The sequence below is a fragment of the Castor canadensis genome, chromosome 6 (genome assembly GCF_047511655.1).
Source record: "Castor canadensis chromosome 6, mCasCan1.hap1v2, whole genome shotgun sequence".
Taxonomy (NCBI): domain Eukaryota; kingdom Metazoa; phylum Chordata; class Mammalia; order Rodentia; family Castoridae; genus Castor; species Castor canadensis.
This window is the reverse complement of record NC_133391.1, coordinates 67,484,403-67,508,365: the sequence shown is the minus strand read 5'-3', so window position 1 is coordinate 67,508,365 and position 23,963 is coordinate 67,484,403. Positions and strand designations below refer to the sequence as shown.

Sequence of the window (23,963 nt, the reverse complement as noted above, 5' to 3'; positions counted from 1 at the left end):
ACTCATCTCCTCACTTCCATTTCTCATAGACTAAGATTCACCTCTCACTTTGTCTGGGACAATGGCTAACTGCCATGAGTCACCATCTCTAAGCACAAGAGCCTCCAATGCATCCTTCTTTACTATAGCCTTTGAGAAGAATGTGACAAAGTGCCCACCTATACAAGAACTGTTCAAAGCTCTCCATTATCTACACATCTGATTTTCTACCTTGACTGCTCATTAGAATCAAAAGAAAGATTTCTAGCAACCTTATTCCTGGACTCCTCTCTAAACTAATTATATCACTCCAGGAAATTCTAAGAATCACTCAATGATCTACAGCCTATAATTTAAACCTTCGAACATAATATACAAATTCTCTCATAATTGGATTCTACTTCCAGCTTCTGATCCTCATTTGTTCTGCTTCCAGATATGCTGAAACCAAATATACTATGCTCTATCATGCTATTTCCACTTCTGGCTGCCCATGAATCCCCACTCATCGGGTAAAGTCCCTGTACATCACCTCAAGTGTAAAGGAAGCACTGCATTTTCCAGATTTTCCCTGTATGAGTCCTATTATTTTCCCCATTATAGCCAGTTACTATGGTGGGCATGGGACAATTTGTTGACAATGAGTAGATGAAATCAAACTACCCATCTAAGTTTATTTTTTAATATATAAAGTTATCACTTCTGCCAAATCACTGTGGTTCCTTTTTCCTTTAGAGCTTCAATTCAGCAGGTTAATATTAGAGCAATGAAAACATTCTACCTCAGAACTCTAATTCTATACATTGACTCAGATGCAATCCATGAAAACATTTATAATGTCTTAAGTTTTACATAGGCAAAACACATTTTTTTTAAAATGTTCTAAAATTTACCTCAAATTTTTTAAAGATGGAGCAATATGAAACATAAAAGTTAGACTCTGAGAAAGCATGCATCTGTGAGCCATGGCTTTGTTCATTGTCTTAAACTCCAATGACTAGCTGAAACAGATCAGTGACAGGCAACAACAGAAATGTTGAAGTGCTAATTATTCTTCTATGACTCCCCAAAAGGAAAACAAAGAAATTAAAAAGTAACTTAAAAATAGGAAATTAAATATGGAAATTTATTTAAAATTTGTGCAGAGATTTATTACCCACGGGCATATTAGAGTCACCTAGAGAGTTTTTCACAATATCCATGCTGCAGGCACCACCTATAAGAGATGCTGTCATAATGGACAGTAATTGTGTCCATCATCAGAATTTTTTCAAAGTTCCCCCAGGGGACTCCATTGTGCAGTCAGGACAAAGAACCACTGAATCAACACCTTCTCTATCACAGCAAGGCATGTCTCACAAAGACAAATCATAATTAAACCCTTTCCAATCACTAGCATCCCATTCCCATGATGGGAAAGATCACGAACACTGCAATCTGGAAAAAAATTAGCAATAGTTATTATGTACTGAGCAGTATTCTAACAGCTTTTAATCTAATGACAATTTTATTCCTCGCAATTACTCCGTAAAGTTGGCACTATTTCATGCCATTGTGCTTCTGTAAAAATAGTTAAAAGAGTTTTAAAATGCTTAACACTAGTAGACAGTACTCTAAAACACATCTGTACACATTGATTAATTTAGTCTTTGCAACAATTCTCTAAAGTACTTATAATACTATTCAATGGATGAGAGCACTAAGACACAAAGAGGTAAAGTAATTGTTCGGGGCCCTACAGCTAATGAAAGGCAAAACTGAGATTGGAAGCCATATAACTTAGCTCTGAAGTTAATTAAAAAACAAAATCCTACTGATTTGTAATATAAAACAACATACATTCATATGATATAGCAAAATTACTAAAACTATCTTTATCTCCTCTTCAGGGGATAATAATACAAACAGGAAGAAGCAGTTAACTTAAGAAAACTGAAATAATAATTTGATTCTTGTTCTGAGACAGGCACCACTGTTGATCCCAACTGGAGCTTCATGATGTAGAAGGGAAAAAATAATAATTTAGAAAGATGTGTGAAATGGGAACACAACTCTATATCAGTCCTGAACTCCATGAAGACAAGAAAGGCATATACATTGTTCACTGCTCATAGAAAGAGATCTATAAACATATTTGAGTAAATGAAATCAGTTGGCTATATAAGATGACTGACTTTTAAGGCAGAACATTTTAAATATACTTTAACACTATATTTTCTCATATTTTATGAGAGATACTTAAATATCATTTTATATAAAGTTTATTTTTTTATGGGACATTGTTATTAAAACGTAGATTTCATTTAAAATATTTATCTTTTTCACATTTTAATTTGTACATACAAAATGTATCTTAAACATAAATTATTATTTATGAAAACAGGCATTTCTGATAATCAGCACAGTAGCAAGGTAACTACATTTCTAACTCTAAATTTAGAGTTTCTTTGGACCTCTCTATGCTCCTAGATGGGATGGCCATTCTGTCCTGAGTTGGCAGGATTCCTGCATGTGTACTTGGGGTCTCTACCTTCCTCTGGATTACATCTTCCCTTAACCAAAAAACACAATAGCTGCACTTTGGTTTTTCATCAGAGAAAATGCATGTCTCAAGCTTCCTTTTGGCCAGCCTAACATAAAACATTTTATTGAGACATAATAGCTACAGAGGGTTCTCTGAAGAATATCCTAAATTTTAAAATAAAATCAAACAATAGTGCACTTGATCATAATTTTGTTGTCTTTAAGCTGAATTCCATGTGCAGAATTGCCCATCTGCATTGTAGCTCTGGTTTATGTTGAAGGAAGTCATAGGAAATATCCAAGTGAACCATGTTATTCTAATTATTATAGATTGGATTCTGAGGATAGTATCTGCTACATTCTTAAGACCCATTTTCTGTTGTATGGGGGTAATTTTTATTAAGTCTTAATAGCAAGATATTTTAGGCCTCTCTTTAGCTGTTAAGAAAATAAGAATCCAACATATATTTTTACAGTTTTTATCATGATTTTCTGCATTTTCCTTTTCCTCTAATTTCTTTACCTTCCAATTCTATTTTATTGCATATGATTCCTAGTAACATATATTTATTTAAATCATCTCTTTTTAGGTTATAGAAACACTGAAAATAAATCACTTTACAATAAAAATAAGTGAAACTAAAAGGGATAATGAAAACTATAGATACTGTTGAATGTAAATAATGAAGGAGACAGCTTTCAAAATTATAACAGTCCTGCAGTTTTTCAGCTTACTAAGTTTCCAGTTGTCCAATGCTATTAAATAATGACTCACATAACTTAAGTCACTGATTTTTTTCTAATTTTAATGGAGTCTCTTAATCAAAATGTTTCATTAAAAATTATACCCTTCTGTAAAAGTAATATGCTATAAACAAAATACAGTATGATTATGTGATACAATATATTTCTTTGCATTTTGAGCACTAATGCACTAAGGAAAAAAAGAGGTTTAAGTAAGTGTTTCTCAAAACATAACATTTGGAAATAAAGACAGTGAAAGTGAACCCAGGAAAGTGACTTAATTTTTTTCTCAGGAAATTAGAATATTTTCCTGAATGTTTATTATTTATTCAAGAGGAAGACATTATGAGCATTTATTTTATTGTGGAGTATATTTCAAATTGCCTGAAGGCATCTTTTAAACTTAACAGCTTTTAAAAAATTGTTGTGTGTCATCTTCCTAGAAAGCATAAATTGTCACAATTCAGGTGGTAAGGCATCAGGTAGCAATGAAAAGCAGCTAGCTAAGCCTGCAAAGTACATGAAACTATATTGTGCTTTTCCATCAACTCAGAATGTACTTTATTTTGTACAATGAAGAAAAAACTGTGGCAGCAAAGAAATTTCATAAAATCAATGCAAGATGATCTCATCTGACAAGTGGGATGGGGGTGGAATGAGTAGGTGTAAGAAACTTACTGCTTTTAGGAGAGTTAAAAACCAAATTGTGACTGAATCAGATCAAGAAAAGATATTTGAAAGACTGAATTTTAGATCAAAATTCTGGTAAGCATATATGAAAAGGTCGTAAGGAAACCCATTTAAAAGTGCAAGAAAGATTAAAAGGGGATTGAAGGAGGGGATAAGAAAAAGTAATAAGCATGGTGGCTCATGCCTGTAATCCCAGCTGTTCAGGTGGTAGAGATCAGGAGGATCAGTTGGAGGCCAGCATGGGCAAAAACTTAGAAAGTCCACATCTCAACAACAACAACAAAAAACCCAAAAATCTGCGTGTGGGTGTACACACCTGTAATCTTAACTACATAAAAAGCTATAAAGAAGATTGCTGTCCTGCTGGCCATGCAAAAACACAAGACCCTATCTAAAAAATAACTAAATCAAAAGGGGCTAGTGGCATGACTCAAATAGAAGAGCACCTGTCTACAAGTGTGAAGACCTGAACTCAAATTAAAAAAAAGAGAGAGAGAAGAAACAAAGAAAGTATAATGGAAGGAAAATGATCAAAGTCCATTAGATTCATGTGTGGAAATACCACAATGAAACTTCTCATATTATATAATTAAATCCCAGGCACACATATTAATATATGTTGGAGGTATAAGCTGTGCTCATAACTGAAGAAAACTATTCTTAGAAAAGAGGAGAATTCATAAGGAACAGAAAGACACTAAGGAGGTTATGAAGCAGTCCGATAAGAATGACAAATATATCAACTTTAATGGTTATATTATGAAAAACTTTTATATACAGTCTAATTTTTTAATGGTAAAGCTCTCAATATTATTTCCGTACACAGAAAAAACACTCCCAGAATATATCCTTACTTCAAATAATGCAATTTACTAAGATGTTTATAGCTTTTAATAGGCTAAGACTGACCATAGACTTTCTGGTATAAAATTAACTCTTTAAAGAGTAGAATAAAAATGTTAAGTTATAGGAAATGGTTTTGTAAAGCACAGAAAAACATCTTTACCAACATAGAATTCTGGGGTTTATTTACAAAAAACAAAACTTACCTTAATGAAATAAAGAAATCCATATTCTTTGACTCCACTTTACTGCAATAATTAAAATGAGGAATACAAACTAATCTTAAAATAGTTCTTTGATAGGTAGAATGGAAAACTCATATGAACAAGAACAACCATTGGAATCAAAATTATTTTAAAGCTTCAATGTAAGTGATCTTGCTAAAAACAAAAAAGCAAGAAACAAAACTCCCAATTCTGCCAATACACAAACTAAATATAAATGCATAAACAATTTTTAACACTAAGGATTTTCTTGCTATCTACTAAAAACATATTTATAATAAAGTATAACTATATTAAATATTACAAAAATTTAATGGCCATAGTTGAAAAATATATTAATTCTTCTATAAATTAAAGTATTTAAAATACATTTTATTTTAGCTGGAAAAATCATTTCATTTTATACAGAATATTTTCATGAAATTTGCAACATGATGATTATCAAACTCAAAAAGTCAAAATTTTTATACTTGCCTAAGCCAAGCAGTTAAAATAATTGTGCAAGGAAAGCAAGCCTGGTGTACAATATGACATGATGGGAAATGAAGATTGCCTGTCTCTGCTGAAGGAAGAAAAAAAAACAAAAACAAAAACACAAAACCTTAAAACACTCCATGTGCCAAGCAATGTTAGAGAGCCCTATGCAAACTCCCAGGTGGCCAGATTGCAGCTCTGGAAAAACAGTAGTCAAGATAGAGTTCAACCAAAAATGTGATCTGAGCCAACAAAAGGTGCAAAAAAAAAATTCTAACACTCCCAGGGGAATAGGATAGGATGACTTTTTCATGACCATGTTCTAATTAGCAATCTTCACTTATAAAATTTCAGGTATCTGGAAGTGATTACATCAACCTATAAACCCTGTTGATTATTAGCATCTAGAAAACTGGGTGCCTGTCGGGAAGGGAAAATCTCAATTCACACTGTCCAGTAATCTCAGGAACTTTATTTTCTACATCATTTAAGCAGGGGGTGGGGAGGAAAAGTAAATGGGGAAGACAGAGAAATAGGCCAACTGGCAAGTTATATTTGCCCAGACCACCAGGACTTGATAGGAAGGAAGGACTGAAGTTACACATCATTGCTTCAAAGCCCCAGGTACATCAAGAGAAGGTTTCAGCTGCCTTAAGAGACAAGCTCCTGGGTGTTGACGACGTGAGTTGACTGTAGAATGGGATACAACTGACTGACTTCTCTTCCTACTGAAAATTCATGGTGAACTTAGTTAAAGGGGTCACTGTTGTGGGAATTAATCGTGGAGTCTACACAGTAATTTTTTTCTCTGTGTAGACAGACTGACCTGCTTGGGATTCTTCAAAGATGCTTAGTTTGACTCTTTCAAAATAGATGAATCATTATTACCAATAATTATTAAGCAAGTAAAATCTATGAATCCATGTTGTGTAATGTAGTTCATGGTCCAATAGCATTGGGCACGACCGGTAACTTTAGGATCACAATAACTAGTTCCAACAGCTTACTTCATGCTAAACACTATATGAAGGGCTTTGCATAGATGATTTCACCATTTTACTTAATCTTGTCTGAAATTTGTGAGGTAAATCCTGTTACAATCTCAACATTTTAGTGAGAAAAAAGGTTATTTTCCTAATGATAGGAAAAAATATTGAAGTGATTTGCTTTATATAGATTCTGAAGTCAAAGATGGACAAAAGTCAGTTTAAACTCAAACATATTATGAAAAGTTAATGAAAATATAGTGAAAACAATATTTTCAATATTTAACACTAAGTTATAACATATAACACTTAGTCTCTTTTTTTAATCAGGTAATAAAAGGACCTAAAATTCAAAATATTCTACCAGGAGTACATATCTATAACAACTTCTCTTCCCTTTAACTAGAACAAATGCCTGTATTATAAGCAAAATAGTAAATCAATTCTTGAGCTGGTATGACACTGGGTATATTTTACTTTCTTGGAACATGAATAGACTGATAGGTAAAGACTAGATCTTTGCAGAAGATTCAGTGAAAACTTGGAAGGAGGGAAACTTAAACATAATATTTGTTTTACAACTTTATATTTGATATCAAGGCAATAAATTATCAAATAAAATAATAATTTTCCCTCTTTATTGTTAATTACAGATGAGGAATGTTTTTACTCATCACCCAGAGTAAATGTCTACAAAACAATATCTTTTTTCATGTAAACAAAATAATCTAATCGGAATGTCTAATCTGAATATTTGTTTTGCTTTTCAGATGGTTTATATTAGAAATCATTTTTATGGAGCTTTTTCTAAATTGCCTGTCTTTAAACTATAATCCTTTCATGTCAAAGTTCTTCTACAGGTAGTCTTGCTATTCTTGTTGTTTTGTTTTTCATAAGGCAAGGTCTCACTGTGTAGCCTAGGCTGGACTTGAACTCACAATTCTCCTGTCTCAGATTCCCAAATGCTGAAATTATAGGCACATACCTCTATGCCAGGCTACAGGATAGTTTTACAGAAGAAAACTTACTAGTTTACCTTTCAAAGGCATTAGCTATGTAATCATTTTAGTTTGTATAATACATATTTCAAATAGCCAGTTATTAATAAGTTTTACTTTCTGTAATAAGTATACAAAATATTTCCCTAAAATGTAACACAAAACATCAAAAAGAAAGAATAAATCAACTATAAAGACTTTATACTTGTGAAAGAAAAATAAATGGAACAGTGTAACTTTGAGGTATAATGACTCATAAGAAGCATGTTTCAAAAAAATGTTTCTTCTGTACTATGTGACATGAAAAAATTGAAGACAAGCAAATTAGCTAAAATGTACTTTACAATATGTGTACTGAGTAGCTAAAATATTAAATTCCAAACACCTGAAAACCAAACTCTCCTGAAAACTATAACATTATTTAAATGTGAAATCCATTTTTATTAAGGTTACTTTTTAGGAAATCTATTTTAAACAACACTTTATTTCATTTCAAAATCAATTTCCAAAGAAAAAAAAACCAGAAACCAGAGTATTTCTTAAAACTAATTATCACAACAAAATACCAGTTCCTAACTCAGATCATTTAAATAATGCTTGCTCTACAGAAATTGCCATAAGAGCGGACATAAGCAAAGTCAAGAGAACCAGAAAGAATCGTAAGTAGCTATATAACACATTCAGAACTTTTCTTCCCCTGACAATCCATGCCTCTTAGATGCACAAATTATCAAACAAAGAGGTTAAAATGTTGTAACTAAATCTATCATATTCTATATTATTCATTAACTTTTTCTATGCCCTTAAAATGTGTTAAATATGCACTTGAAAACCTCCAAGGAAACTTCAGGTATGAACCATTTGAAAACAGAGATGTGATGTTATTACATATCTGACCAAAAAACAAAAGGCGGTGAAACAGTATCTAATGATAAAATCCACAGCTGATGAGAGTAAAATAAGTTCTGTTTTAGAGACAGCAAATAAACACCAATAAGCAAATAAAGGGTGAGAATGCTATCTTGCAGAGATGTGACCATATCTTTACTTGACGTTAAGGTCCACGCTAATAACACAGACTTAGACAGGTCTTCAATCTAATAAGAAAGCTTTTCCCTGCAATCACCCCCTGCGTACATTAAAGACTGCTACTATCAGTCTGAAGCAAATAAAGACGCAGAAAGAATGAATAAACAATTACTGTCCCAGACTTGAAATGGCATGTGCCTGTAATACAAGAACTTTTTCATCACAGCTCAAGGCTTACCTCATAAGACCAGACACACTGAGTCCCACCAAAACGGCGAACACACCTTCCCACTTCCACGTCCTCATGAGTGGTGTACATTTCTCGGAGGCACTCGCCAATATGTGGCACCATCCTCCTGAGGACTTCTCTACTGAAGATCATGCCGGGTCCTCCCATGCAGAAGTTCTCCCCCGGCTCCAGCCCCAGCTTTCCAAGCTCTTCAATATTCCCCAGGCCAGTCTGTCCCAGGTAGAGAGGCTTGCTGCTATTCAGTGATCTAAGAAACTCTTCTAACTTATCCCCTGAGAAGAGAAAGGCAAGAATCACTACCTTTTGCACCTTTAATAATCATTTATAATGTGCAAAGTAGAGGACAGAACTTCCAACATTGTTCTTAAATACCTCATAAGTCTAACACAGTTGAAAAGAAGAAAAACTTCTGCCAATATTCTATTACTTTAAAAATACTAATTTCTAGATATTTACTAAATCTTAATAAAATCTTGTCAACTCTTGTTCAAGGTTACTGTAAAATAGTAACAAGTCTAACAATCATCTTTTTTTCAATAAAAGGTGAAATAAGGCCAAGAAGAATAAAGTCAGGTTTATTAGTACAGATTTTCAGGCAACAAAAGTTCCCATAAACATAAAATAACATTAAATATTGACATTTAGTATCGTTTTGTCAGACTGTTGATGTCCAATAATTATTTGCCTAGTAATTGATTTACTTAGGTATCATTCACCATACTTCAGTGATATTATATATCACTGTATATACAGTATCATTGTACTGTATACCATTATAGCTCTGATGAGTGTTTGAGTCAATTTTATCTTGAAATTTAACTTGGGAAGGCATTGTTTTAGAAAAAAAAGTTAGAAACAAAATAAGTAATTTGTTTCACTTGTTGGTGAGGTCATCAGGAAAAATGATTTAAAACTAAAATTCTGTAGGTAATACAGTTCCATAGCATTTGATATTATACGCATCGATACATCAGAACAAGAAGAGTATCCTCCACATTTCTCCTCAGCATCTTCGCTATCATTTTTTGAAGAGCAGGGCATCTGCAGCATTATCTTGATCTCATCTCAAACCTTGCCCCCTGGATCTCAAGGAATTTCAGTTTGCTCTTACTGGGTTCATAATACAAAATGCATTTTATTCATATTAGAAATAGAAAGAACATGGCATTTCAAAGTTCTGATGAATAATCTCTCAAAGCATTACAACAAATGACCCTTCTATCAGGAAACCTGTGTGATTTTACTGAGAAACAGAAGATAAGGGGATTGTTACCCCTGAAAGGTAAGCACCACAAATCATAAAACAGGAAGCAAAATAACCCTTCTGAAAGAAGTATTTTTCTTTAAATCAATCCCAAACAGCATGCTTCAGAAATGGCAATCTTAACAGAATACTCTTTATTTTGCATTCAATCATATTATTTCTTATTCCAAACAGTACACAGTGATTTTGCTCCCCCCAGCCTATACTCAGGAAATCTCTGCTAACACCACATTAACTGCTAGTGCCAAAGCTGGGACCCATGATCAGGCTAAAGCAATGAGGTCGCAAGTAGAGAGGCATAAACTGAGGAAGGGCTGCCCCCCTTTGACCACGAAGCTAGGAAGAGAAGCACAGAGATGCCTTCTTCAGTACAACCCTGTTTCTTCCTTCACATCCCTCCCCAGCTCAGCGATCGTCTTGACTAGAAAGATTTGCTACTGTGCTCCAAGGAACTTCAACCCACTGAGTTTAGAAATTCTCTCGCCAGAGCCACCCACTCTGGGTGAAGGACAGCGCCTTCTTTAAAATTTACAAAGTTTCTCGTATGTGATTCTGGGAGGACTTTAAGTCTCCGCTGATCGCCGCAGCCACCGAGATGTACTGGAAAGGACCCAATACGTGTGTGCTAGTACAGATTGGACCTCCCAGGGTCTGAATATCTGGATAACGCTAAGGCGCTTTCCCCTTTCTCCCCACCCATTCCCTCGGGTTTTATTGAGGTGTGGCAGGGAACAGGGGACGCTGAGTGCTGTACTGTGCGGGCTGAAAGGAGCGGAGCGTTGGGGCGCTGGGGGTGCTCAAAGACTCCCAATGTGCCACAAGTTATACAAAAGGGAAAACAAGGCACAGGCAAAGGTCCGGGACAGTGAAGATGACTCCTAGATCTCAACAGTTCTAAAACTGCCTTAGATGAATTGAAACAAAAGAGCAGGGAAATAAAGAAAGGACACGGGATCTCCAGACTTGTTCTAGCCAATGTCCTGCGACGGCCCACTGCTACTGAAGACACGCCCCTCGGGACTGATCTGGGGAAACTACCACCACATGGAAGCTTTCAGACCAGGACATCAGGAATGGTTTTTGGTTCAGCCCCAAGGTCCCGTTCCTCATTTCTCCCACAGGGTAAAGAGTAAGGGCACACAGTGGGCGGAAAGGACTACACAAGCGTGGAAAAGGGGAATAAAGCTGGGCAGGTAGAGGAGGGTCCAGACTGCAGGAGAAGAGGAGGAGCAGGCTAGGAATGGTAGGCGGGTGCGAGGGGTGGGGACAGCGGGCCGGGGGCTGCGAGAGCCCATAACACGTGCTGGCAGCGAAGCAGCGCAGACACTGGGCAGGGGCTGGGTCTGGTGGTAAAGAAAGGACTCGAGAGATGGGTAGGTGGGACAGCCGGCGTAAGGAGGTCACCTTTGATGTAGACATCGTCGTCGGCGCGCATGAACCACTCATACTTGTCCAGGTAGTGGTCGTGCATGTACTTGATCATCATGAAGGACTTTTTCTGTGGAGGATAGGAATCATCCACCCCCGGCAGCGCGATGACAGGCAGGGGTGGCGGGGGCTGGCCGAGCGCAGTGTTGGGGGGCTGCTGACTGGAAAAGAACTCCACGCGACCAGGGATGAAGCGCGCCCAGGTCCGCTGCACCGCCAGCGCGCGGCTGCCCAGGTACTTCTGCGCGGTCATCACACCCACGTAGAGGAAGTCCCGGGGTCGGGAGCTTGGGGTGGTGGCGCCCCCGTCCCCGCTGCCGTTGTGGCTACTCCCGGGCCGGCCGCCTTGCTGCTGGCCAGCCGCGCCCCCGTCCTCCTCCTCAGGTTCCCCTTCGGGCGCTGGGAAGCCGGGAAGCCCCGTCGCACCTTCGGACTCGCGTCCTCGTCGCCTCTGCTGCAGCGGAGGTGGCTGCTGCTGCCAGGGGCTGCTCCGAAAACTGGTAACTCCGGGCGCCGCCTTGGGCAGCTGCTGCCCCTGGAGCTCCTGGCGAGCGGGGGGCGGCGACTGCTCCTGTCGTGGCCAGGACTGGGGCTGGGGGAGCGGCTGCTGCGCGCCGGCGCGGGGGCCAGCGGCCAAGCGGCCGTAATAGGAACAGAGGCTGGAGCCGCGTCTCTTCCGCTCGCTCAGCTCGGCCACCCGGGGGGCGATGAGCCAGGACGCGGCGGTGAAGCCCAGGATCAGCCCCAATGCCACGCTCATCCACGAGCGGCGAGAGCGCACGGCCATCGCGGCTGCCCCGGGCACTGGAGCTTGCTGGGCGGCCTCGGAGCTGTGCGCGGGTCTCCAGGCTCACACCCGCCCCTCCTCCGCCTTTGCGCCCCCAGCCCTGGCAGCCACACGCCGCCTAGGCGCGGACGCGGGCTCTGGGTCCGAGCGCTCCGGCGCCTAGGCTGCCGTGGGCTGCAGCTGCCCGCAAGGCTCCCCGCTCCGCTGTGGGCTGGGGCTCCTGGAGGGTCAGGAGTGAAACTTCTCCCGGTGGCAGCGGTGGTGGCGGTGGCGGCGGCAGCCAGAGGAGCTGCAGGAGGAGGAGGAGCAGCGGCGGCGGTAACGCGTCCGCTCCCGGGCTGCCACCCTGTCACTGGCGCGCCTGGTCCCTCCCTCCTCCCTCCTTCCCGAGCCCCCGCCCTAGCTCCACGCCTCCCGCTCCCCCCGCCGTCCGGCTCCGGACTGGGCCGAAGGAGGAGGAGCCACAAGCACCGTGGCTGCCAACGGTGGGGAAGCGAGGGCCGCGGTATTTCCCCGTCCCCCGCCCTTGGACACCCCAGTCAGTGCCTCGGTCTAGAGTCGGCCTCCTCTCCGGAAGGAAACGAGCCTGTCGGGCCGCCTCCGGCTTCCAGCGCCGCCGCTCCCTCCGCCCTCCTCCCGACTCCTACTCACCGTCCCAGTTCCCCGCCCGGCCCGGCCCGGCCCGCCCCTCCCCTCCGCCGGCCTTCCGACACCCGCGTCCGGGGGCTCCACTGCCCTCCGCCCTGCGCGGCAGCTCCGCTGACCACATCGGCAGCGCTCGGGTCCCTGAACCCCCAGCAAACGCGTTCATGTTCTCCGGCTCGTCTGCCCTGGCCCACAGCCCACTACATCCTGAGGTGACCCTTGCCCCTCTGCCCCACCCCGGTCCACTCGTGGGCCACTTTGTCTCTTTGGGGTTGCACTTACCCGTGCCACTGCGCCGCCCTGTCTCACTTCACTCCTTGTGCCACTCACTACTCAGGAAGCCTACCATCTGTCCCAGCCTAACTCCCCTGGCCATAGCTGCATCTTTCACCGAACCCCTCCCCACCGTTCACAGAAGCATCAACTTTGTGTCTCTTCTAAGAAAATCAGGCTGAGATTGCAGATATCTTTTCTGAAAGACTGGGGGGAGATGAAAGTGAGTTAGTGGTTCAATCCCAAGTGTGTTCTTACCTGTGGACTTGGGAAATGTAGGGTTGCCTCTTGAGCTCGCCAGGTGGTCTCTTGTCTAGAAGAAAGAACCATGAACCATTTTCAGGCTGACTTTGTAGGACAGGCAAATGATGGCAAAAGGTGAAGAAATTCATAGGGCCAGTATCCTGGAAATCCATATTAACAAATCCATACCTAAATGAACTTGCATCAGAAAACCCTAAGGCAGTAATGACAGGGAGACATTTACATCTCCAATGAGGGAAGGAAATTTTCAGCCACAGAATCTCCAAAGAAGTATAATTGTATTGGCCAAAATCATTTTAAGTTAATTACATTGTGAAAAAAATTACCAAAAGATATGTGACATTTTCAAAAGGGGGTCATTTAAAAATTTTTCTCTGAAGGTTGTGCATTCTAATTATAGTTAGGTGCATTTGGCATCCTACAACCTTTCCTCCTCTTCTTTCAGTCCTCTGTTTCATACATCAAATTCAAAGGGATGGTATTGAATGGCATTAGACATGATGACTCTACCGAGCAAGGCCCTGGCAGCATCCCTGGAACAGTAGGCCTGCCTGGAGCCCTTGGAGGTGTGGTTCTTTCCACACCAGTAACTGGCTGTGCTTGAGCACATCTGACGAAATATTTCATCTGCTGGACAATGAAGCTCCTTTTCCATGTCTGAGAATTGCCCAGAGACATGAGAATAAAGATTGCTGGACACTTTCTTAAAGTTGTTTTACTCAGAATACAAAATTAGTCATATAAATAGGCCCCATTTGATTTGAAAATATATCTTCCTAAGAACTCGTTAAGTCATCTAGAATAGTATTATTCAATAGGTCTTCTCCTATAATAGATATTCTTTATCACTGTCTAATAAGACAGCCACTGTCTTGAAATTGACTAGTGTGATTGAGGAAATGCATTCTCAGTTTTACTTAATTTTAGTTAACTTTTATTTAAATATCCCCATGTGGTTAGAAGCTACAGTGTTGGGGAGCACATTTTTAGAGGATTTCCCATTGCTTATGATTGTTTGTGAAGAATCAGCCATCTACATACCAGCAAATTCTCCCTTGTAGCATTCAGCTGGGTTTCATTCTAATAGATCCCATTCATGGAGTTGGATCTACAAAATCATTGATTCTCATTGGGCACAAATAATTCGCTCATGAATTATTTAGAATGTTTGAGGAGAAAGTTAACTTCATTCATTAATTTATTTGATAAATATGTGTTAGAGATTGCACAGTAGATAAGGTAGACAGCTTTAGACATGGAGATGTCAACAAGATATTTACTTCCTCCTGTCATGAAGCTTGTACTGCAGTGGAGCCTAAGACAAACTTTAAAAACTATGGTACAAAGTAGTTACAATGTGGATAAATAATAAGAAGGGGAAATGCAGATACTCAGAGAGTATTTACAAGAAAATCTAGTTTAGTCTGGGCATCAGGGAAGGCACTAGGAAGACAATGCAGAACAACAAAAGGAATTGAAGAGATACTCAATACTGGCTAAGTGACCTTGAGAAAGTGCTTTAAATTCTCTGAGCTTTAGATTTCTCATCCATAACACATTTCTGTGAGGATTTATTAATATATTAAATGCAAGTGCTTAGCACAGTGTGTAGTTAATTATAGGCATAGAAAATGTTAGAACTTCTCATGTTTCAGTTCCTTTGTTCATGATAAATATTTTAGATATCTTATTTTTTATATTTCATCCAAATATTTATTTAGTATTCACTATAAGCCAGGTATTACTATCATGAAGTAGAAGTACACAAATAGACAAGCTCCTGATGTCATGGGGCTTATCTTCTACAAAAAGAAAATCACACACACATGTATTTGTGTGTGCAATGTATTTATATAAAAAATAATACATTACATTACATGATTTGTGTTTTCAAAGCATAGAGATACAGTTGGAAGTATGCATATGTTCAATGAAATCATTTAAGCTGATTGATCAAAATTCTTTCTGATAATTTTAGCAGAAATAGAAAAAAAGTGAAGAAACTAACCATGAGCACATCTGATGATAGCCTGCTCAAACTTTAGTTCAGAGATATCCAATAGAATTATAATACAAACTGCAAATGCAAGATGTCTGACTTAAAAATTTTAATAGCACCGTTTTAGATAAGAATAAATGTAATTAATTTTGATACATTTATTCGAATTAATATGTCAAAAATAACATTTTAGCATGTGATCAATATGAAATTATTGGTGAGATATTTTAAACTTTTAATTGGTACTCAATTTTCAAAGGTATTATATATTTTATACTTAGAGCAAATTTCCATTCATATCACCCACACCTCAAAATGTTCAATAGATATTTGTCGCTAGTGGTTACCATTTTAGACAGTGTGTATTTAGAGCCTTTAGCTATACGTAAAGATTTTATTTTTTATTCTGAGCAATAATAAAGGTATAATAATAATAACATAGGTATTATGGAGAGTGGTATTTAGTATTTCCCAAGTCAGTGAGGTAACTTTCTCATTCTTACTTTAAGTTTGAAGATACATGACTTTTAGGATAAAAAAATTCTTGAAAATCTCAACTCAGAACTAAGGTTGCTTATTAAAAAGTAATAAAGTAATAAATTCTAAGACAAACTTAAGAAAAATCATTTGGATAAGAGGTGTACTGAGGAACAAATTTTCATGGAAACGTAATTGAAGAGGAAACATAATTACATACCAAAATATAGCAAGATCTGTACACTATCTTAAAAGAGGGAATATATAAATGTAGATAATTTTAATATCTCTGGCTAAAATGCCCAGTGTAGTTAACGTTCTTCTCTAAACAAGAATGTATCATTAAGTAAACTTGTGAATCACTTCATACAATCTCTATGATGCAGCTCGGGGGCAGAGTTTGAAAAAAAAGTAATAAGAACAAAACCTCCTAAAATTGTAACAGTTGCAGACAAAATTACAAAACTGATTTCCTGTCCTCCCTAAATCTTTTAACAATTTCAAGCATGTCCATATTTGACTGTAGTAACATATAAGTCATTTTCCACATCCTTGATACTGAGGCTATTAAAGCATACTCTGTATTCATGGTGAAAGTGGAGTTCATTGTGTCAGGGTTAAGTTGTGTTCCTCTCTTTGGAATGATGTTAATGTCAACCACAATAGACCAAGTTGGGCACAGTTAGCAGAGAGCCATTGGACAGACTGCTCTAAGGAACTACCCCGAGTATTTGAACTACTCGGGAAGATTGTAGCTTTACAATCACAGGAAAATCTGCAAATAAGTTTTAAGGGGAGAATATCATTGTTTGATCAATTACAAAAGCTAAGTTTTAAATAAATGGTTTATCAGATGCTTCTTTTAAGGTGAAATGAAGTTTAGGCTAGCATACTTTGATTCAGATTTTATTCAGCTATTTTTAATGTTACCATTTTTTTCTTGACAGATCAAGACTGAGTTGATTTTATTTGTGTGAAGCAACTGTGGCATCTAGTGGCTAGTACTCATAATGGTAATTCAGTTTGTTTCTAAGGGATAAATTACATTGTAAATGTTTTTGATATTGCCAAGGAATATTGTAATCATAGAGAGATAAGAAGAAAACAATTTAATTATATTTTTATTTCTTCAGAAATCAGCACAGTTTATATGCTGAAATATGAAAAAGTACTTAAAGGAGATTATAAAGCTGTGGAAGTTTCTAGGCCTATTATTAATCTTTATTTAGTTAATAACCATGAGAATGTTATAGGTAGTCTGGATATTTGATGCTATAAAGAGTTTTAATTACAAATCCTGTTTTTACATATGATAATGCTATTAAGGCTATGATTGTTAAAGAGTTCTTATTTATGAAAATTCAAACTGACATGTTTATAGATGAACTGGTATGAAGTCTGGGATTCAAATAATATGAGAGTGGTGCTAAGTGGATATTGGTATGTGTAGCCTAATTAACTGGGTATTCATGGGTATTAAGGTGGGAGATTTCCTTTGGGTAAATTTGGAATTCTCTATAATAAAAAAAATCTAAAGAAAATAGTTCATTTGTTTATGTTCAGCACAAACAGATAAATCTATAGATTTATCTGACCAAGGAAAGGTCCATTTGTCCAAAGGATCAATGCAAAGATCAATTGAGAAGAGAATGAAATGACTATTATCACTTAGGAAAAGGTCAAGAGGAGAGGTGGCCAAAAACTAAAATATTACTAAACTCCAATTCAATGTTTTCCATCTGAAAAAACTTAAAATACACATTCTACCTTCCTGCCGTTTAATGTTCAATCCCTGTTAATCACTTGCTTTCCTATTCTATCCTATGGATCAGTGCTGGGCAGTAGAAGTATATTACCCACATATGTAATTTAAATTTTCTAGTAGCCACATTTAAAAAGTAAAAACAGGTAAAATTAGTCTTCATAATATATTTTGTTTTACTCAATATATCTAGTTCTGACTATCAAGTTTTAAAACAGAGTTTTTAGATAGCAATAAAACAATTGGATTTCAGAATGTTTGTAGCATTCATTGTGCTACTATTGAAAGGAAATACAGGAATGAATCTTCAGAGAAAATATTAATTTAAATCATTCAAGATTTTCTTATTTGAATCTGGTAAAGGATTAGTATTGCTAACCAATTGAAGGGCATACTTCTCATTTCTCCAAAAACAAACAAACAAAAAATCCTGCAAGATAATACATCATTCATAAGTTCCAACCATTTTGTATTGTGTCAAAGAAAAAATTTCTCTAGTTAATTTTAGAATGGGAGTGTCATAAAATTTATTGTGGAAAGAAGATAACATTGCCATACCAATAAAATTGAAGGAGCAATTATTTGTCTTTTAATGTCACATTGGAGCTCTAGGAATAGAACTAAATTCAAATAAAATAGTGTGAACTAATTGAAAAAGGTAAACTAGCACTTATAAATGAAATTCCAGAGGAATTTACAAGGGGTCCTCATTTGGAAATTGCTACAAAAACTATTGTGCAGGATTCAAACTATGGTCAGGGGAAGAGCTAGGTAGGGATAATTTCTTTCATTGGGCTCCTGTGGCCTCATCTCTGAACCTGCACTGGGCCAAAATAGGGGAATAAGTTGCAAGTGAGGAATGAAAGCAAATGTTAGCCTCATAACTATGTAATTTCTCGGCAGTGCTTTCTGTTTTCATTTTCCACCCAGCTGGGCACAAAGGAATTCAAAAGGACACATGGCTGAAGCACACCCAGAAATAAGTGAAGGGTGGAGCAGACATTCGTAAAGCCTCTGCTAGAGTTATTCTGGCCACACCCTCCCTTCTACACCATACTTTTTATTTTTTCCAGACAGCATTTCCCACATCTACCTTTACAGAAAAGCAGATGGGGATAGTAACAGTGCCATCTGAATCAGATTAACATTAAATTTAGGTTTTAGTATTAGAAGCACAGAAGTGAGACTCCAGGATATGGTATAGTAATCAAAGTGAGCTCCAAGCTTCTGTAGGCAGGTTGAGGCCACTGGCTATGACAGCATACAAGTAATTAACACGTCGGCACAGAGGTCATTGCTTCCTGGAGTGGGATCCTCAGAACACCTACATAAGTATTTCAGATCCTTTTCTGTGGTGTAACTATTAATTTAAATCGTGATTCCCACTGAATCAGAATTCTCTAAGGGTAGGAGCCAGGAGTTCATGCTTATAACAAGGCACTAATGAATCTTAAGCATACTGATGTTTGTGAACCACTGTGTAAATCTTGATAACTGAGATAATCCAAGTCCTAACACATTCAGTTGAAGAAGCTAACGTTAAAAAAAGCTATTATATTCCTTATTGAGATTTACCAGTCTCAAAAATCATGCCTAAGTTCTAGGTTCTCCAGCCCCAAACTATAGAATCTTCATTGACTTTTTTTTCTCCCAAATTGAATATATGTCTACTTCTCAGTGTCTTACTTTGGTATTACCAAGAAGTAGACCTTGAGACTAGGATTTGAGAGCAAGTAGTTATTTGGGATATTCTGGTAGCAAATGTAGGTCATGGCCCTTAGGCTTATCCCACTGGAGGAGAAAAGAAATTGGAATATTTATACATAAACTTACATCAGTCATTGATTAAGGACTGTATCCAGGGACACTAGTTCCCCAACACCTCCAGCCTGTGCCTGGCACAGAGTGCATGCCAGCTGGCAGAGAAAACCCTTGGTAAAGAGTTAAAGAGGATGGTAGTCGGAGGGAAGACTATTGGCAAGCTCTAACGCGGTAAGGGGCAAGGAGATATGGACAAGACTCTGGCAGACTCTGCTCTAACCCACAAGTAGAAAGTGATAGGTCACCCCTAAAACCAAACTTTTGGAATTGCTATACCCCTTTTGCCACAAGGCTTTTGAGTAGGTGTCTCTCAGTTACTGAAGGAATAGTTTCAATAATAGGTCTTGCAAATTCTGATTTCTTTTATGTGAGAAATGTCTTCTATTAACAATCTTCCTTATGGAGCTGTTGAGGTCAGTGATGTTTTCCTGTTGCAATCCCTGTGAAACTACCATAATCCCTAGGAGAAGATACTATGGCCAATTTACTGTGTCTTGGTTTTGAGGATTCCCTTTGGCTATTTTATTTTAAAGTTACTAAGGTAAGTGTCTCCCTATACCCATCATGCTGCTTCAACATTTCTCGAACTTAAAATAACAATACAGCTGTAATGTAAAAATCTATTACTCATTCTTTAAAATTATCAAATAATTATTGTAATTTCTAATAGTCTCATTGAAGTTATATAATGAGTATTATTTTACGTATCTCAAGCATCTCTAACAGATTCTTTCTACATTTCTTATTTTCTTTATTATATTTGGTTTTTAAAAAATTAGTTCATTTGCCCTGTGGGATTTCCCAAAGCCTGAGAATCTGCAGATCACATCATTGTGGTGTAATTCAACAAGCTTCCCTATATTCAGTACACACTGAGAATTGGTAAAATTGGTAGTAGGCTCTAGAGAGTCTACAATATAGGTTCAGTTTTTCTTTATGAACAAAAATACTTCATAGGTTATGTTTTTCATTAAGAGGCATATAATGTTTGTCTTTGTTTCTGATGTAAGCAGTAATTGATAGTGAACTCTAAATGTATTAATTCATTAGAAATTCCATTTGCCCATATTCTAATTCTTCCATTGTTGTACCTTTATTAACTGGAATGTTTCTATATAAAGAAAAAAACATAATACTAAGTTATCTAGTAATACAAATAGAATAAAGGTAGGATAAATATTTCTGCTCTTTGCCCTTGATTTTTGATGGTCCAGAGACTTTAAAACATAAGGCTATACTCATCTCTATGCTCAGTTTCTTAGAAGGATTTGCAAAGTAAAATTAATTGAAGTAATCTTCAAATGGAAACTTGTTCCTATCAGAAGCAAGCTCATTTGATGTTATGCAAACCCTAATCACATCTCTAATACTCAACTCTGCACATCAAGACATAGTTATGGCTGTGAGAAGAAGAAAAGGAGCTGTGGTTGTTATTTTTACATTTTTATTCATTAAATTGCATCGAACTTTGAAAATTTGGAAATAAGTAGATTTTTAAGTAAAGTTGAAAGTTAAACTTTATGAAATTCCAGCCATTTGTAGTTTCTTATATATTATATGAATTATAGGAAATTTTGTTTTGCATTCAAAAAAAGTGGAGTTGAATTTGAGAAAGGAGAAGTCCTGCTAGACATTTCTCTTTTATACAGTGAGTGCCTGTGTAGCCATTTTGTATGTAGTTTGGGCTGTAGCTATGGCTTGGAGTCTTTTGCTGGTTGTATCTGTGCCTGTTTTTTTCCTTAGGTTATTCATTAATGATCCAGCAATGCGGACATCCAGAGCCCTGTTTTGCTGTCTATGCTCTTCTTTTGTGCTGCTGCAGTATCTATGAGCCTTTCACAGGATATTCAACTCTGCTGAGAAGTTCTTTGCTTGTTAAAAGAGGCATTGGGCTAGAGCAGAGGTAGGTAAACTACCCCCCACAGACCACCTCAACCCCTGTTTGTGTGGCCTACAAATTAGGAATGGTTTTTGCTTTTAAATGGATTTTACATTTTAATGTTTTTACATTTTAAATGTTATATAAGTCCTTATATAATATCCTTAACTATGCCTCTTGATTTGAAGAGTCTAAAATATTTACTATTTGGCCCTTTCAGCAAAAGTTCACAAACTTCCAGGCAACAACAGTGATTTTCAGACTATTTCCAGTAGCAGAACTTTAGAGAGAGAAATAGAAAGTAAGTAAAAGAAAGAGAGACAGAAATAGATACAGACAGAGAGAATTATCCTATTCCAGTCCCCCTCATTTAAAACAAATGAATGTATACTTTAAATTGGTTTAAAAATTTCAGCAATTGCTCACCTAAAAATTCAATTAATAACAAAAGGACTGTGTCAATGATGTGTAGACTAAAGGAAGGAACACCAACTTTGACATTGGGGATTGTAGATGATAATTACAATTCTAGAGAAGATTCAACAGATGATTTTATTCCTGTGTATTTTTTGCTGTACTAGTTCAAAAATAAAATCCTGCTTCAAGCAGATAAGTGATTATAAGTAGTAGCTATTTTTTTAATAGCTCACCTTGCAATCTTAGGACTTTCTGAAATTAAAGTGATTCAAATACTTAAAAGAGAAATAGAAAATTTTGATTTTACTCACATCAAAAAACAGCTCTCATCATCAAAATATAGCAATCAGACAAGAACCACCAACAATTTGGAATGAGAGATAGAGCTGGCTGGTTTTTAATATTTCCAGTCTTCCCTTGTAACGGGCTCCACAAACACCTTACCTGGCTGTGAGGAGCAAGCACCGAGCTGATGAGTGTTCAGCTGCAGTTTTATGTTGGTGGACATAAGAGAGCTTGAACAGTGAAGAGAGGGGTGAAGAACAACCTCTTTCACAGGTTCCTAAAAAAGAGTTCAAATATGGCAGCAAAAAAATTCATTCTGAAGCCCCAGCAGAAATGTGGTAAATTGAAATCACCATGGGGTTACAGTTAGTATAAACTGCAGTTACATTTTTACACGAGACTAAATTAGAAAACAAGCTGGAAAACGGGTTGACCTTGAAAATCTCCTACTGCCCATATACAAGGTCACCTGTAGTCCTGGGCATATACCCCTGTGTATATATTTTACGCCTCTGAACTTTGAGAACTGCTGAGCAAGGTAAAAGAAAGACCATATTCAGATGTGTACCCTCCCTGCTGCTCAGATAACCATCAGGCCCTTGCAGTGACTAAAGGGTGAGTGTAGAACATCTACATTCAGAGTTTAACTTTTGTTGAAATACCTTAACTTTGCAGGGTATCTTCTGAATTAAAGTGAGCTAAACAAGGTGAATGCCCTCAGCATAAGGTCTGGAGCAGGAGGTGCTTAACAAATATTTCCTGCATCTGAATATGACTTAAATTTGCATGCATATACATACACACAAATTTATATGGAAAAATCTGGCCATTTGCTCTGGTCCAAGGTGACATTTGCTGGTTTGTTTGTTTTTGAGGTGCTGGGTCTTGAACTTGCTAGGCAGACTCTACCACTTGACTCTCAGCCATGACATTTGCTCTTTGACTCCAGGATCACCTACTCCCCTAGCTATTTATTCAGTGACAATTTACTAAGTGCTGCCCATGTGGCACTGTTCTATGTACTGGCAATTCATCACTCAGTAAAGCAGGCTGAATCTTCTTTACCTTCATCTCACTAGTTTTAAGTGATTGACAAAATGAAACATATTATTTATGTAGCCTGTAAAATGGTAAGAAAATCCATGGAAACATAAGACAAGGAATGGTATTACAGACTTAGGTAATATGGTCCAGGTCAAGAAAAGTCATATTCAGAAGATGACATTTGAGCACAGACCTGAAGGAGGTGAGGAGGTAAAGTTCAGTGTTGCCTGTGTTCTGAGCACTTCAGGCAGGGAGGAGCATGCATGGTTTGATCTAGGAGCAGCATGGAGGTAAGGATGGCCAAAAGGCTATGAGCAAGAGGCAGGTGGTAAGAGATGGGTTAGCAAGGCCAGGCAACTTCCCTGTAGTAGTAACTGTTGGCCAATGCAAGTAAGACTTTCACTTGGACCAGGATGGTAGACCACTGCAGGGATGGGAGGTGGAGGTCTATGGCCTCGCTTAAGTTTTAACACACATTCCCCCTAACTGGGCTTCATGGAGTTACATCTTATAAGAAAACAGGTACTCAAATGTAAAGTTACACACACTTTTGATAGCCTTTCACAATGTAACACTTTTAAATTTATCTGCTGTTTTTCGTTAGTCTTAAAAATAGCTAAAGACACTATTTGAAAAGTAAATGCCAATTAAACATTTCCAGAGGTTCTGAGGCCCCTCCACGAACTTACAGAACATAGGATGGTATCTCCTGTCTTAGCAGACAGTTACGACACTTTTAGTTCAACATTCTGTATGCCCCTTGGTTTCAGGATTTGAGACAAAGGGTGTGCATTATTGGTATTTATGTCTGACCTCTTTACTTTGTTATCTAGCTGTTTTTAAATATTTATTTTGCATTTCCTGCTAATGGTATCTTC

The 23,963-nt window shown here is 37.8% G+C and overlaps 1 protein-coding gene across 1 annotated transcript in view; it reads right to left on the bottom strand.

Moving 5' to 3' along the window:
- Positions 1 to 12,568, bottom strand: part of Chsy3 (chondroitin sulfate synthase 3) — a 258,247-nt gene extending 245,679 nt beyond the window's left edge. Inside the window, exons 1-2 of the mRNA XM_020151115.2 lie at positions 11,409 to 12,568; positions 8,729 to 9,012 (exon numbers count right to left, since the gene is read on the bottom strand). Of these exons, the coding sequence (XP_020006704.2) occupies positions 8,729 to 9,012; positions 11,409 to 12,219 (1,095 nt within the window). The 5' untranslated portion in view covers positions 12,220 to 12,568. The remainder of the gene's footprint in view (positions 1 to 8,728; positions 9,013 to 11,408) is intronic.
- Positions 12,569 to 23,963: the final 11,395 nt, after the last annotated feature.